The sequence below is a fragment of the Salmo salar genome, chromosome 19 (genome assembly GCF_965601325.2).
Source record: "Salmo salar chromosome 19, fSalSal1, whole genome shotgun sequence".
Taxonomy (NCBI): domain Eukaryota; kingdom Metazoa; phylum Chordata; class Actinopteri; order Salmoniformes; family Salmonidae; genus Salmo; species Salmo salar.
In genome coordinates, this window is record NC_138309.1 from 38,185,625 (window position 1) to 38,200,000 (window position 14,376).

A 14,376-nucleotide genomic window follows, 5' to 3' on the forward strand; every position below is an offset into this window, starting at 1 on the left:
TGGTGGGTGGATGTGTTTCTATAGAGGGATGTTTTGGAGGATGGTGGGTGGATGTGTTTCTATAGAGGGATGTTGTGTTTTGGAGGATGGTGGGTGGATGTGTTTCTATAGAGGGATGTTGTGTTTTGGAGGATGGTGGGTGGATGTGTTTCTATAGAGGGATGTTGTGTTTTGGAGGATGGTGGGTGGATGTGTTTCTATAGAGGGATGTTGTGTTTTGGAGGATGGTGGGTGGATGTGTTTCTATAGAGGGATGTTTTGGAGGATGGTGGGTGGATGTGTTTCTATAGAGGGATGTTTTGGAGGATGGTGGGTGGATGTGTTTCTATAGAGGGATGTTTTGGAGGATGGTGGGTGGATGTGTTTCTATAGAGGGATGTTTTGGAGGATGGTGGGTGGATGTGTTTCTATAGAGGGATGTTTTGGAGGATGGTGGGTGGATGTGTTTCTATAGAGGGATGTTGTGTTTTGGAGGATGGTGGGTGGATGTGTTTCTATAGAGGGATGTTGTGTTTTGGAGGATGGTGGGTGGATGTGTTTCTATAGAGGGATGTTTTGGAGGATGGTGGGTGGATGTGTTTCTATAGAGGGATGTTGTGTTTTGGAGGATGGTGGGTGGATGTGTTTCTATAGAGGGATGTTGTGTTTTGGAGGATGGTGGGTGGATGTGTTTCTATAGAGGGATGTTTTGGAGGATGGTGGGTGGATGTGTTTCTATAGAGGGATGTTTTGGAGGATGGTGGGTGGATGTGTTTCTATAGAGGGATGTTTTGGAGGATGGTGGGTGGATGTGTTTCTATAGAGGGATGTTGTGTTTTGGAGGATGGTGGGTGGATGTGTTTCTATAGAGGGATGTTGTGTTTTGGAGGATGGTGGGTGGATGTGTTTCTATAGAGGGATGTTTTGGAGGATGGTGGGTGGATGTGTTTCTATAGAGGGATGTTTTGGAGGATGGTGGGTGGATGTGTTTCTATAGAGGGATGTTGTGTTTTGGAGGATGGTGGGTGGATGTGTTTCTATAGAGGGATGTTGTGTTTTGGAGGATGGTGGGTGGATGTGTTTCAATAGAGGGATGTTGTGTTTTGGAGGATGGTGGGTGGATGTGTTTCTATAGAGGGATGTTGTGTTTTGGAGGATGGTGGGTGGATGTGTTTCTATAGAGGGATGTTGTGTTTTGGAGGATGGTGGGTGGATGTGTTTCTATAGAGGGATGTTGTGTTTTGGAGGATGGTGGGTGGATGTGTTTCTATAGAGGGATGTTTTGGAGGATGTGAAATGAATCTCACATTATTTAAATCCTGTTCAAGCAGCTGTGACTCATTTCGGTTTTAGACATCAACAGTGCTGCTTTCAAAGAGAAACTCTCGAGAATTAATTCTCCTTGATTGTCTCGATGTCCCAGATTCTGTGGTGCCCACTTGCTACGGACTAAAGATAGACAGTTGTGTTCTGCTTGGGTTCATCTCCTGAATGTAGACTGTTCCCTGTTTAACTGTGTTATACTGTAAGGTGTTGAGTCTCCCCTGCCCTATGTTAGGACTAGAAGACTGTGTTGCTCTGGGTCGCCTATCTAATGTGCTGAACCATGTGTGTGTATATACAGTTGAAGTCGGAAGTTTACATACACCTTAGCCAAATACATTTAAACTCAGTTTTTCACAATTCCTGACATTTAATCCTAGTAAAAATGCCCTGTCTTAGGTCGTTTAGCATCACCACTTTATTTTAAGAATGTGAAATGTCAGAATAATAGTGGAGTGATTTATTTCAGCTTTTATTTTTTTCATCACATTCCCAGTGGGTCAGAAGTTTACATGCACTCAATTAGTATTTGGTAGAATTGCCTCTACATTGTTTAACTTGGGTCATACGTTTCGGGTAGCCTTCCACAAGCTTCCCACAATAAATTGGGTGAATTTTGGCCCATTCCTCCTGACAGAGCTGGTGTAACTGAGTCAGGTTTGTAGGCCTCCTTGCTCGCACACCCTTTTTCAGTTCTGCCCACACATTTTCTATAGGATTGAGGTCAGGGCTTTGTGACGTCCACTCCAATACCTTGCCTTTGTTGTTCTTAAGCCATTTTGCCACAACTTTGGAACTATGCTTGGGGTCATTGTCCATTTGGAAGACCCGTTTGCGACTAAGCTTTAACTTCCTGACTGTCTTGAGATGTTGCTTCAATATATCCACATAATTTTCCTGCCTCATGATGCCATCTATTTTGAAGTGCACCAGTCACTCCTGCAGCAAAGCACCCCAAATCATGATGTTGCCACCCCCGTGCTTCACGGTTGGGATGGTGTTCTTCGGTTTGCAAGCCTCCCCCTTTTTCCTCCAAACATAACCATGGTCATTATGGCCAAACAGTTATATTTTTGTTTCATCAGACATTTCTCCAAAAAGTATGATCTTTGTCCCCATGTGCAGTTGCAAACCGTAGTCTGGCCTTTTTATGGCGGTTTTGGAGCAGTGGCTTCTTCCTTGCTGAGCGGCCTGTCAGGTTATGTCGATATAGGACTCGTTTTACTGTGGATATAGATACCTTTGTACTTGTTTCTTCCAGCATCTTCACAAGGTCCTTTGCTGTTGATTGATTTGCACTTTTCGCACCAAAGTACGTTAATCTCTAGGAGACAGAACGCGTCTTCTTCCTGAACGGAATGACGGCTGCGTGGTCCCATGGTGTTTATACTTGAGTACTATTGTTTGTACAGATGAACGTGGTACCTTCAGGCGTTTGGAAATTGCTCCCAAGGATGAACCAGACTTGTGAAGGTCTTGGCTGATTTCTTATGATTTTCCCATGATGTCAAGCAAAGAGGCACTGAGTTTGAAGGTAGGCCTTGAAATACATCCACAGGCACACCTCCAATTGACTCAAATGATGTCAATTAACCTATCAGAAGATTCTAAAGCCATGACGTCATTTTCTGGAATTTTCCAAGCTGTTTAAAGGCACAGTCAACTTAGTGTATGTGAACTTTGACCCACTGTAATTGTGATACAGTGAATAATAAGTGAAGTAAACTGTAAACAATTGTTGGAAAAATTACTTGTCATGCACGAAGTCGATGTCCTAACCGACTTGCCAAATCTATAGTTTGATAACAAAAAATGACTGCTGGCCAATTGTCTGAAGAAACATCTCATTTGCTTTTGAGCCTATTCATTGATGGAAATACATTTGACATGCTTAACGGGTCTATAGGTACATTTGCGAAAGTAAAAATAAAATGTTTAATAACATAAACAAGGCTGTATACAGGGGTACTGGTACCGAGTCAATGTGTGAGGGTACAGGTTAGTTGAGGTGATATGTAGGTAGAGGTAAAAGTAACTGTATAGATAATAAACAGAGTAGCAGCAGAGTATAAAAGGTGGTCAATGCAAATAGTCCAGGTAGCCATTTGATGAACTGAGGCATGCCTTGCCTGGCTTCTCAAAGTAGCCCAGCCAAAACCTGTCTGTTGAAGAGACACTCGTGGAGGGGTGAAGGAGAGAGGGGGGGAGGAGGGAGGCATAGATGGAGAGCGCTGGGATAAGATAATCAATTGTACAGATTCTCTTGCATACTGTGATAATTTATGTTTGATGTTTTAGCCTCATTTGGTCTTCTTTGCAAGTTACGTTTCCCAGCCATTTGTGTGGGGTTACATTAGACACTCTATATCAAGAAGGCCAGTACTGCCAAAGTTTTCTGGACATCCCAGAGCTTGAATATTTCTGACTTTGGCCTGGCAATCTGCCACCAACTGCTTGGAACATCAACACAACATGAATCACTACTGGAGGCAGAGGGCATTCCTCTAGAATGCATTCTGCCTTCTATTTCCCTGCCTTCTATTTCCCTGCCTTCTATTCAGTTTCTTATAGAGAAGAGAATTTCTCCCAAGACGAACAATTACGTGATCTTGATTCTGAGCGATATTATCTCGGACACAGAAAAATAACCAAATTAATGCAGGTAATTGACATACAAACGATGCTGATGAAACAGTTTGTCTGCTGAATATATTGGTTGTTGATTGTGATGCGTTTTCCCTCTCTAGGCCCAGATAGACTTCCTGCAAGGCCAGAGGAAAGCTCTGATCATGTCTAGTTGATACTGTGTGTTAATAGCATGCGATATGTTTCCCCTACAGGCTCAGACAGCGTTCCTCCAGGGAGAGAGGAAAGCACAGGAGAATGTATTGGTGATGATTGATATTGTGTTTCTCCTACAGGCTCAGACAGCGTTCCTCCAGGGAGAGAGGAAAGCACAGGAGAATGTATTGGTGATGATTGATATTGTGTTTCTCCTACAGGCTCAGACAGCGTTCCTCCACGGAGAGAGGAAAGCACAGGAGAATGTATTGGTGATGATTGATATTGTGTTTCTCCTACAGGCTCAGACAGCGTTCCTCCACGGAGAGAGGAAAGGACAGGAGAATGTATTGGTGATGATTGATATTGTGTTTCTCCTACAGGCTCAGACAGCGTTCCTCCACGGAGAGAGGAAAGGACAGGAGAATGTATTGGTGATGATTGATATTGTATTTCTCCTACAGGCTCAGACAGCGTTCCTCCACGGAGAGAGGAAAGGACAGGAGAATGTATTGGTGATGATTGATATTGTATTTCTCCTACAGGCTCAGACAGCGTTCCTCCAGGGAGAGAGGAAAGGACAGGAGAATGTATTGGTGATGATTGATATTGTGTTTCTCCTACAGGCTCAGACAGCGTTCCTCCACGGAGAGAGGAAAGCACAGGAGAATGTATTGGTGATGATTGATATTGTATTTCTCCTACAGGCTCAGACAGCGTTCCTCCACGGAGAGAGGAAAGCACAGGAGAATGTATTGGTGATGATTGATATTGTGTTTCTCCTACAGGCTCAGACAGCGTTCCTCCACGGAGAGAGGAAAGGACAGGAGAATGTATTGGTGATGATTGATATTGTATTTCTCCTACAGGCTCAGACAGCGTTCCTCCACGGAGAGAGGAAAGGACAGGAGAATGTATTGGTGATGATTAATATTGTATTTCTCCTACAGGCTCAGACAGCGTTCCTCCAGGGAGAGAGGAAAGCACAGGAGAATGTATTGGTGATGATTGATATTGTGTTTCTCCTACAGGCTCAGACAGCGTTCCTCCACGGAGAGAGGAAAGGACAGGAGAATGTATTGGTGATGATTGATATTGTATTTCTCCTACAGGCTCAGACAGCGTTCCTCCACGGAGAGAGGAAAGCACAGGAGAATGTATTGGTGATGATTGATATTGTGTTTCTCCTACAGGCTCAGACAGCGTTCCTCCACGGAGAGAGGAAAGGACAGGAGAATGTATTGGTGATGATTGATATTGTATTTCTCCTACAGGCTCAGACAGCGTTCCTCCACGGAGAGAGGAAAGGACAGGAGAATGTATTGGTGATGATTGATATTGTATTTCTCCTACAGGCTCAGACAGCGTTCCTCCAGGGAGAGAGGAAAGGACAGGAGAATGTATTGGTGATGATTGATATTGTATTTCTCCTACAGGCTCAGACAGCGTTCCTCCAGGGAGAGAGGAAAGGACAGGAGAACCTGAAAAAGGACCTGGTTAGGAGGATCAAGATGCTGGAATACGCTCTCAAACAGGAGAGGTAAGTTACAGAATCCATTGAACAACTGTGGTCACTTCCGGGGTTATATGCTAACTGTAATCAAGTGTCAAACTCCGGTGGCATGTGAGACAATTTCAATGCTAGCAAATAAACATATATAGATTACATTGATTTTTAGAGGTGGCAAATTAGAATATGATGTTAAAAGTGGCTCTGACTCATAGTGAGGAGCCTATAAAACATAGCTAGCTAGCTTCATAAACATATTTTGGGGAATTCAGGAAATCGAATGGAATAAATGACCAAACTATAAAACCAGCTTGCCAGCTAATGTGTAACTGTCAGGGATATGGATCCCGGATTCAAATGTTTACGATGTCACTGCGTCAGTCGGCGGACCCCAAAACCGATCCAAATGTAGCATTGTAACAAAAAAAATTAATTCAAACGTTACAAATTGTAGATTCACATTTTGTTTTGCTCATAATACTTTTCCTACCTGAAATACCTCGTCTTTTGTGACAACTGAGGCGTCTTCTCCTTCAGTGTGGAACTTCATGTCACATTGTGTTGACAGTCATTGATCTACTGTCGTTTTGCTAAACAGCCACAGCAGTATGTGGACACCCCTTCAAATTATTTATTTATTTATTTATATTTATTTATTTAGCTATTTCAGCCACATCTGTTGCTGACAGGTGTATAAAATCAAGCACACAGCCATGCAATCTCCATAGACAAACATTGGCAGTAGAATGGCCCTTACTGAAGAGCTCAGTGACTTTCAACTTGGCACTGTCATAGGATGCCACCTTTTCAACAAGTTAGTTTGTCAGTTTGCTAGAGCTGGCCCGGTCAAATGTAAGTCCTGTTATTGGGAAGTGAAAGCGTCTAGGAGCAACAACGGCTCGGCCACGAAGTGGTAGGCCACACAAGCTCACAGAACGGGACCGCCGAGTGCTGAAGCACGTAAAATTCATGTTACCTCATTAGCTAGCTATAGCTAGCAACCTGGGGCGTGTTCAGCAGGACACAACGTTTCGTAACATTCTGATAGAAATACGCTATGTAGAACAAACACACCTCTGACATGTTGAATAATGTTATCTCTATTCATGGAATATCTATCTGCAACTTTCAAGAATGTTTTGCATCTGAACTTGGCCCTGGTAGCATTACTAGTATGCTACTGAATGTAGCCGCGGTAGCATTACTAGTATGCTACTGAATGTAGCCGCGGTAGCATTACTAGTATGCTACTGAATGTAGCTGCGGTAGCATTACTAGTATGCTACTGAATGTAGCCGCGGTAGCATTACTAGTATGCTACTGAATGTAGCCGCGGTAGCATTACTAGTATGCTACTGAATGTAGCCGTGGTAGCATTACTAGTATGCTACTGAATGTAGCCGCGGTAGAATTACTAGTATGCTACTGAATGTAGCCGCGGTAGCATTACTAGTATGCTACTGAATGTAGCCGCGGTAGCATTACTAGTATGCTACTGAATGGCATTTTTTTTTAGCCTTGAGAGAATTGAGACATGGATACAGATGTGATGTGACCAAAATGAAAGGGCGCTTAGTTTACCAAAACAGCGGACCATTTTTTTGGTCATTTTAACAATAACTAGACTAAGTGAATTTTAAAGTGTGTCAAAATGAACACTGCGTTGGACATGAGGCAATGCGAGCGCAACACGGTCTGTATGGCAGCGTTCATAATCTCTGAAACTGGAAACACTTATGTCCCTCACTAGCTTTAAGCACCAGCTGTCAGAGCAGCTCACAGATCACTGCACCTGTACATAGCCCATCTATAATTTAGCCTAAACAACTACCTCTTTCCCTACTGTATTTATTTATTTATTTATTTTGCTCTTTTGCACCCCATTATTTCTATTTCTACTTTGCACTTTCTTCCACTACAAAGCTACCATTCCAGTGTTTTACTTGCTATATTGTATGTACTTTGCCACCATGGCCTTTTTTTTGTCTTTACCTCCCTTATCTCACCTCATTTGCTCACATTGTTTATAGACTTATTTTTCAACTGTTTAATTGACTGTTTGTTTTACTCCATGTGTAACTCTGTTGTTGTATGTTGTCGAACTGCTTTGCTTTATCTTGGCCAGGTCGCAATTGTAAATGAGAACTTGTTCTCAACTGGCCTACCTGGTTAAATAAATAAATAAAATGGCTGATGGGTAATGCTGGAAAAGGATGGCTGTAGCGTAGCAGGGCCGTTACACGTCACAGAGCATGTGAATCCTGCATCATCACATGAACCTATGACCTTTCACATGAATTCACCACACTGATAAAGACAGAGGGCCTGACAAGCCAAAAGTCTTCACATGAACAAGGCGGCCTACGCTGTTCCCATTTGTTCTTAACTGACTTGCCCTAGTTAAATAAAGGATAAAAATAAAACAAAAACATGACCGTGAAACTTAAACACAGCAGAAAATCCGAGGGTCTACGGTGACAGATGACACAAGGGGAAAAGACAGTTCCCTGGTGTTATGATGTCTGTACAGAGGACGGATGTTGGCAGGATGGATCTGTTCTGTATGGTTGCTGATGACACTGCCGTCCTGGAGCGGTTTCTGTCTGTCCTATCCTGGGGGGAACCCAGTCATGACAAGGTCACAGCCCTACTGCTCTCTGTGAGTGTTTCTGTTCTCTACTCCTGTCCTTTCCTAGAGCGGTGTCTTTCCCCGAGGGATCAATCATCCCCCTTATTGTTCCAGGAAAAGCAGCAGAATAATTTTAGACTCGTCTTTCTGAGTCTGTTCACCGACACCATGGTGTCAGCTCTGTGACTGCAACAGCAGGTCCCCATGGTAACAACAATGATACGCTCCCTCCGCATGGTCGCTCTGCCTCTGGAACAGGATGTGGAGATGATGTCATTACTATCCCCCTTTTTTTTTTCTCTCGCGCTCCTCTTTCTCCTCTCCACTTTCTCCCCTCCACTTTCTCCCCTTTCTCCCCTTTCTCCTCTTTCTCCTCTCTCTCTGTCGCCCCTCTCTCTCGCCCACCATATGGGTCCTGTTTTTACCTCTGGTGACATATGGGTCCTGTTTTTTTTTTTACCTCTGGCGACATATGGGTCCTGTTTTTTTTTTTTTTTTTTTTTTTACCTCTGGCGACATATGGGTCCTGTTTTTACCTCTGGTGACATATGGGTCCTGTTTTTTTTTTTTACCTCTGGCGACATATGGGTCCTGTTTTTTTTTTTTTACCTCTGGCGACATATGGGTCCTGTTTTTTTTTTTACCTCTGGCGACCATATGGGTCCTGTTTTTTTTACCTCTGGCGACCATATGGGTCCTGTTTTAGTTTTTTTTTACCTCTGGCGACATATGGGTCCTGTTTTTACCTCTGGTGACATATAGGTCCTGTTTTGTTTTTTTACCTCTGGCGACCATATGGGTCCTGTTTTTGTTTTTTTTACCTCTGGCGACCATATGGGTCCTGTTTTTTTTACCTCTGGCGACCATATGGGTCCTGTTTTTGTTTTTTTTACCTCTGGCGACCATATGGGTCCTGTTTTTGTTTTTTTTACCTCTGGCGACCATATGGGTCCAGTTTTTGTTTTTTTACCTCTGGCGACCATATGGGTCCTGTTTTTGTTTTTTTACCTCTGGCGACCATATGGGTCCTGTTTTTGTTTTTTTTACCTCTGGCGACCATATGGGTCCTGTTTTTGTTACCTCTGGCGACCATATGGGTCCTGTTTTTGTTTTTTTACCTCTGGCGGCCATATGGGTCCTGAGACGACGTTTTCTTAGCTGTCGTCTTAGTGCTCCGTTTTCTTCTCTCTGACGCTGAGGCTGCGTGACGCTGAGGCTGCGTGACTCTGAGGCTGCGTGACGCTGAGGCTGCGTGACGCTGAGGCTGCGAAGTCTACTCAGACTGGTCTTTGTTCTGGGTTATAACAGGCGATGAATTGATACAATGTATCAGCATTGCTCGCTTTGCCTGCTGCTCCAATGTAACAAATGTACAAATCTAACAACCGAAGACTCATCAGCGTCTGCACCCCCGCTCGCCATCACTGCTAAATTATATTTAAATAAAAAAAACTGACTGAGGAATAGATGCGTTTGAAGAGCGGACAGAGAAGCAGGCGAGTGAGGGGCTGGTAGGGGATGTGGGTGAAGAGCGGACAGAGAAGCAGGCGAGTGAGGGGCTGCTAGGGGATGTGGGTGAAGAGCGGACAGAGAAGCAGGCGAGTGAGGGGCTGCTAGGGGATGTGGGTGAAGAGCGGACAGAGAAGCAGGCGAGTGAGGGGCTGCTAGGGGATGTGGGTGAAGAGCGGACAGAGAAGCAGGCGAGTGAGGGGCTGCTAGGGGATGTGGGTGAAGAGCGGACAGAGAAGCAGGCGAGTGAGGGGCTGCTAGGGGATGTGGGTGAAGAGCGGACAGAGAAGCAGGCGAGTGAGGGGCTGCTAGGGGATGTGGGTGAAGAGCGGACAGAGAAGCAGGCGAGTGAGGGGCTGCTAGGGGATGTGGGTGAAGAGCGGACAGAGAAGCAGGCGAGTGAGGGGCTGCTAGGGGAAGTGGGTGAAGAGCGGACAGAGAAGCAGGCGAGTGAGGGGCTGGCTGGTAGGGGATGTGGGTGAAGAGCGGACAGAGAAGCAGGCGAGTGAGGGGCTGCTAGGGGATGTGCGTGAAGAGCGGACAGAGAAGCAGGCGAGTGAGGGGCTGCTAGGGGATGTGGGTGAAGAGCGGACAGAGAAGCAGGCGAGTGAGGGGCTGCTGGGGGATGTGCGTGAAGAGCGGACAGAGAAGCAGGCGAGTGAGGGGCTGCTAGGGGATGTGCGTGAAGAGCGGACAGAGAAGCAGGCGAGTGAGGGGCTGCTAGGGGATGTGGGTGAAGAGCGGACAGAGAAGCAGGCGAGTGAGGGGCTGCTAGGGGATGTGGGTGAAGAGCGGACAGAGAAGCAGGCGAGTGAGGGGCTGGTAGGGGATGTGGGTGAAGAGCGGACAGAGAAGCAGGCGAGTGAGGGGCTGCTAGGGGATGTGCGTGAAGAGCGGACAGAGAAGCAGGCGAGTGAGGGGCTGGTAGGGGATGTGGGTGAAGAGCGGACAGAGAAGCAGGCGAGTGAGGGGCTGGTAGGGGATGTGGGTGAAGAGCGGACAGAGAAGCAGGCGAGTGAGGGGCTGCTAGGGGATGTGCGTGAAGAGCGGACAGAGAAGCAGGCGAGTGAGGGGCTGGTAGGGGATGTGGGTGAAGAGCGGACAGAGAAGCAGGCGAGTGAGGGGCTGGTAGGGGATGTGGGTGAAGAGCGGACAGAGAAGCAGGCGAGTGAGGGGCTGCTAGGGGATGTGGGTGAAGAGCGGACAGAGAAGCAGGCGAGTGAGGGGCTGCTAGGGGATGAGGCTGGCTGATTTACAGCAGACACTTGACATGCTCATGAAAGTGGATATTATTGGACCAGCTCATGCAAGAGACTAGTGACTTGCTTAAATTCAACTGAATGTATGAACGAAACTGACTTTATAAAATGTTATAATGGGCACCAGCTGGTGCTTTAGATCGGTAGGGTTGAAAAAGTTGGTCATATGAAACAGCACTATGGTATTCTGAAATGTTGGTGTCATGATGTTTTGGTACCGTGATATTACCGGTATACCGGGCAACACTTCTTTGTGACCAATTTTAAAAGGGATGTAACGCCATTCTTCCACTAGAAACTCCATAATTTGGTGTTTTGTTGATGGTGATGGAAAACGCTGTCTTAGGCACCGATCCACAATCTCCCGTAAAGTGTTCAATTGGGTTGAGATCTGTTGACTGAGACGACATTGGCATTATGGTTCACCATCGTTTTCATGCTCATCAAACCATTCAGTGACGACTCCGTGCCCTGTGGATGGGGGGGGCATTGTTACCTTTTGGGGGGCATAGCCATGGTAGCAGGAACATTGGCCTGCCCTGCATTTATATATGATTAGAGCCTGACCAATGTGGGTAAGTTTTGTCCCCAAAAAAGCCATATCTGCTAATATACTCTCTTACTCCAGGGAAATAAAAAAAAGTGTAATTTTCCCACAATGAATTCTCATAAAGAACCATCCAAAACAGCAATTGTCCAAGAAATATGCTTCAAATGTTGATTTTCTTAAATTGTGACGTTAATGACATCATAAAATGGCCACCAGTATCCAGTAAAGAGATTCCAATTTATTGATTATTTGGTATCGGTGGGATTATCAGGTAATACCAGTATTGCGCTAAAAGGTCAATATCAGCAGATAATCAGTGACCTGATATATCGGGTGTGCTCTAAGCATGATGGGATGTTAATTGCTTAATTACCTCAGGAACCACACCTGTGCTGGATGCTTGTTACGTTCAACCCCGGAACCTGCCATGTAGTCTAATGAACAATGTGCGTTGTCTGGGTGCATCACTCTTCTGTTTTGTTGTCTCCTTTGGGAGCAGACAATCAGATTCCTTCCTCTTTCCTGCTGTTCCTGTCAGAAGCATCATCATTGGCAGAGGACATGTTTTTTTCTCTTGTTTTGTTTAATTTCAGTAACGCTATCGTCTCAGCCTCTGTGGGATTGATTTCGGAGTGACACCGGAATCGGAAAAGCAACGTCATATGATGCTTCACCTTCAGAATCAGGTTACTCACCTTGTGGGTTTCCCTGGTTGCTTGGCAACGGGTCATTCCTATCTTGGAATATCAGGAAGAGCCCTCAGAAAGCAGGATGTTACCAATTTTAACAGGAACACCTTGGTCCCAACCTAACTAGGTTTCCCATCCAATTGGATAAAGATTTACAATTGAATATTCTAAAATCCGGCATTTAAAATAATATTTTCCCACAAGAGATATAGGATGTTTCCATAAATTGACTTGTCGCAGATAAAAGTCTGTGCATAATGACATAGTGCACATAAAAATACCTTTTTCGGGTTAAATTCCCATGTAATAATTAATACACATTTATTTATTTTTTAATTTATTTTTTAAAGGGTTTCCATCACGTTTTAAACTACTGATGGGTTTTGTCACCACTCTGGTCTTGGTCTGTGTGCTCTAGCCAACAGCTCTGATGCAGTGTGGGTAGACTAGTCTACATGATGACATTATTATTATAGATGAGAGAGAGAATATTTGTATTTGTCAAACGGCAGTCGAGCATCATGTCACCAGATATTTTTTATAAAGGAGCATCACCAGGCTCTTTCACCCCCCTGTGAAGTTCATCAGAACTTATTTCATCTGCATGGCTTCCTGAGTCGTAGCGGGACGACGACACAACAGATCATCCACTTGACTCCAAGTTTACTTCAATATTTTTTATTTATTTTACCAGGTAAGTTGACTGAGAACACATTCTCATTTACAGCAACGACCTGAGGAATAGTTACAGGGGAGAGGAGGGGGATGAATGAGCTAGTTGTAAGCTGGGGATGATTAGATGGCTGTGATGGTATGAGGGCCAGATTGGGAATTTAGCCAGGACACCGGTGTTAACACCCCTACTCTTACGATAAGTGCAATGGGATCTTTAATGACCTCAGAGAGTCAGGACACCCGTTTAACGTCCCATCCGAAAGACGGCACCCTACACAGGGCAGTGTCCCCAATGACTGCCCTGGTGCATTGGGATATTTTTTAGACCAGAGGAAAGAGTGCCTCCTACTTGCCATCCAACACCACTTCCAGCAGCATCTGGTCTCCCATCCAGGGACTGACCAGGACCAACCCTGCTTAGCTTCAGAAACAAGCCAGCAGTGGGATGCAGGGTGGTCTGCTGCTGGCAATATGATGGTTATTATATCAATATTTGCGCATAAAGACATTTCCACCTTAATTTCTCGCATCATTTTACCGATATAAAAAGAAACCACCCATCTTGTCTAGGGAATTTTGTTTTGTGGACTAATTTGCAGTTTCCATCAGGCCTGTCGTGACATATCTGACATGTACATTACTCACATTAAAAGGTTGGATGAAAACCTGGTTATTGATCTGGAAGTATGGATAGATTTTTCTCAGTCATAATTATAGATAGTTATCTTTTAACTTCTTATGGGCAGGTGGGACGCTAACATCCGGTGAAATCGCACAGCCGCCAAATTTAAAATACAGAAATAGTCAAATTAAACATTCATAAAAATAGAAGTGTTAAACATCAGTTTAGAGATTAATTTATTGTTAATCCAGCCGCTTTGTCAGATTTCAAAAAGGCTTTACGGCGAAAGCATACCATGCGATTAATCTGAGGACAGCGCCCCGCTTACAAAAGCATACAAACATTTTTACAACCAAGGAATTACAAAAGCCAGAAATAGCGATAAAATGAATCACTTACCTTCTGATGATCTTCATATGGTTGCAGTCACAAGTGTCCGTGTTACACAATAAATGTTTGTTTTGTTCGATAAAGTCCCTCTTTATATTCCAAAAACTCTGTTTTGTTGGTGTGTTTTGTTCAGTAATCCACTGGCTCAAAGGCGGTCAAAACACGCAGACGAATACATCCTAATATTACCGGTGAAGTTTGTCGAAACATGTCAAACGATGTTTATAAATAATCCTCACGTTGTCTATTGTCTAAATAATTTATAATATTTCAACCGGACAATAGCGTATTCAATAGAAAAGAACAAAGGGTGTGCTATCGGTCACGCGCGCAAAGGAGCTCTGCTTCATTCTGCATGCCACTTACAAACTGGTCTCATCCTTCCTCGTTTTTCAGAATTACAAGCCTGAAACAATGTCTAAAGACTGTTGACATCTAGTGGAACCATAGGAACTGCAAT

General features: G+C 44.5%; 1 protein-coding gene across 1 annotated transcript in view; it reads left to right on the forward strand.

Annotated features, from left to right (window-relative positions):
- The window catches only part of LOC106593463 (striatin), a 68,609-nt gene that overhangs the window by 19,793 nt on the left and 34,440 nt on the right, over positions 1 to 14,376 (forward strand). Inside the window, 1 exon segment of the mRNA XM_045702265.2 lies at positions 5,520 to 5,623. Coding sequence (XP_045558221.1) covers positions 5,520 to 5,623 — 104 coding nt within the window.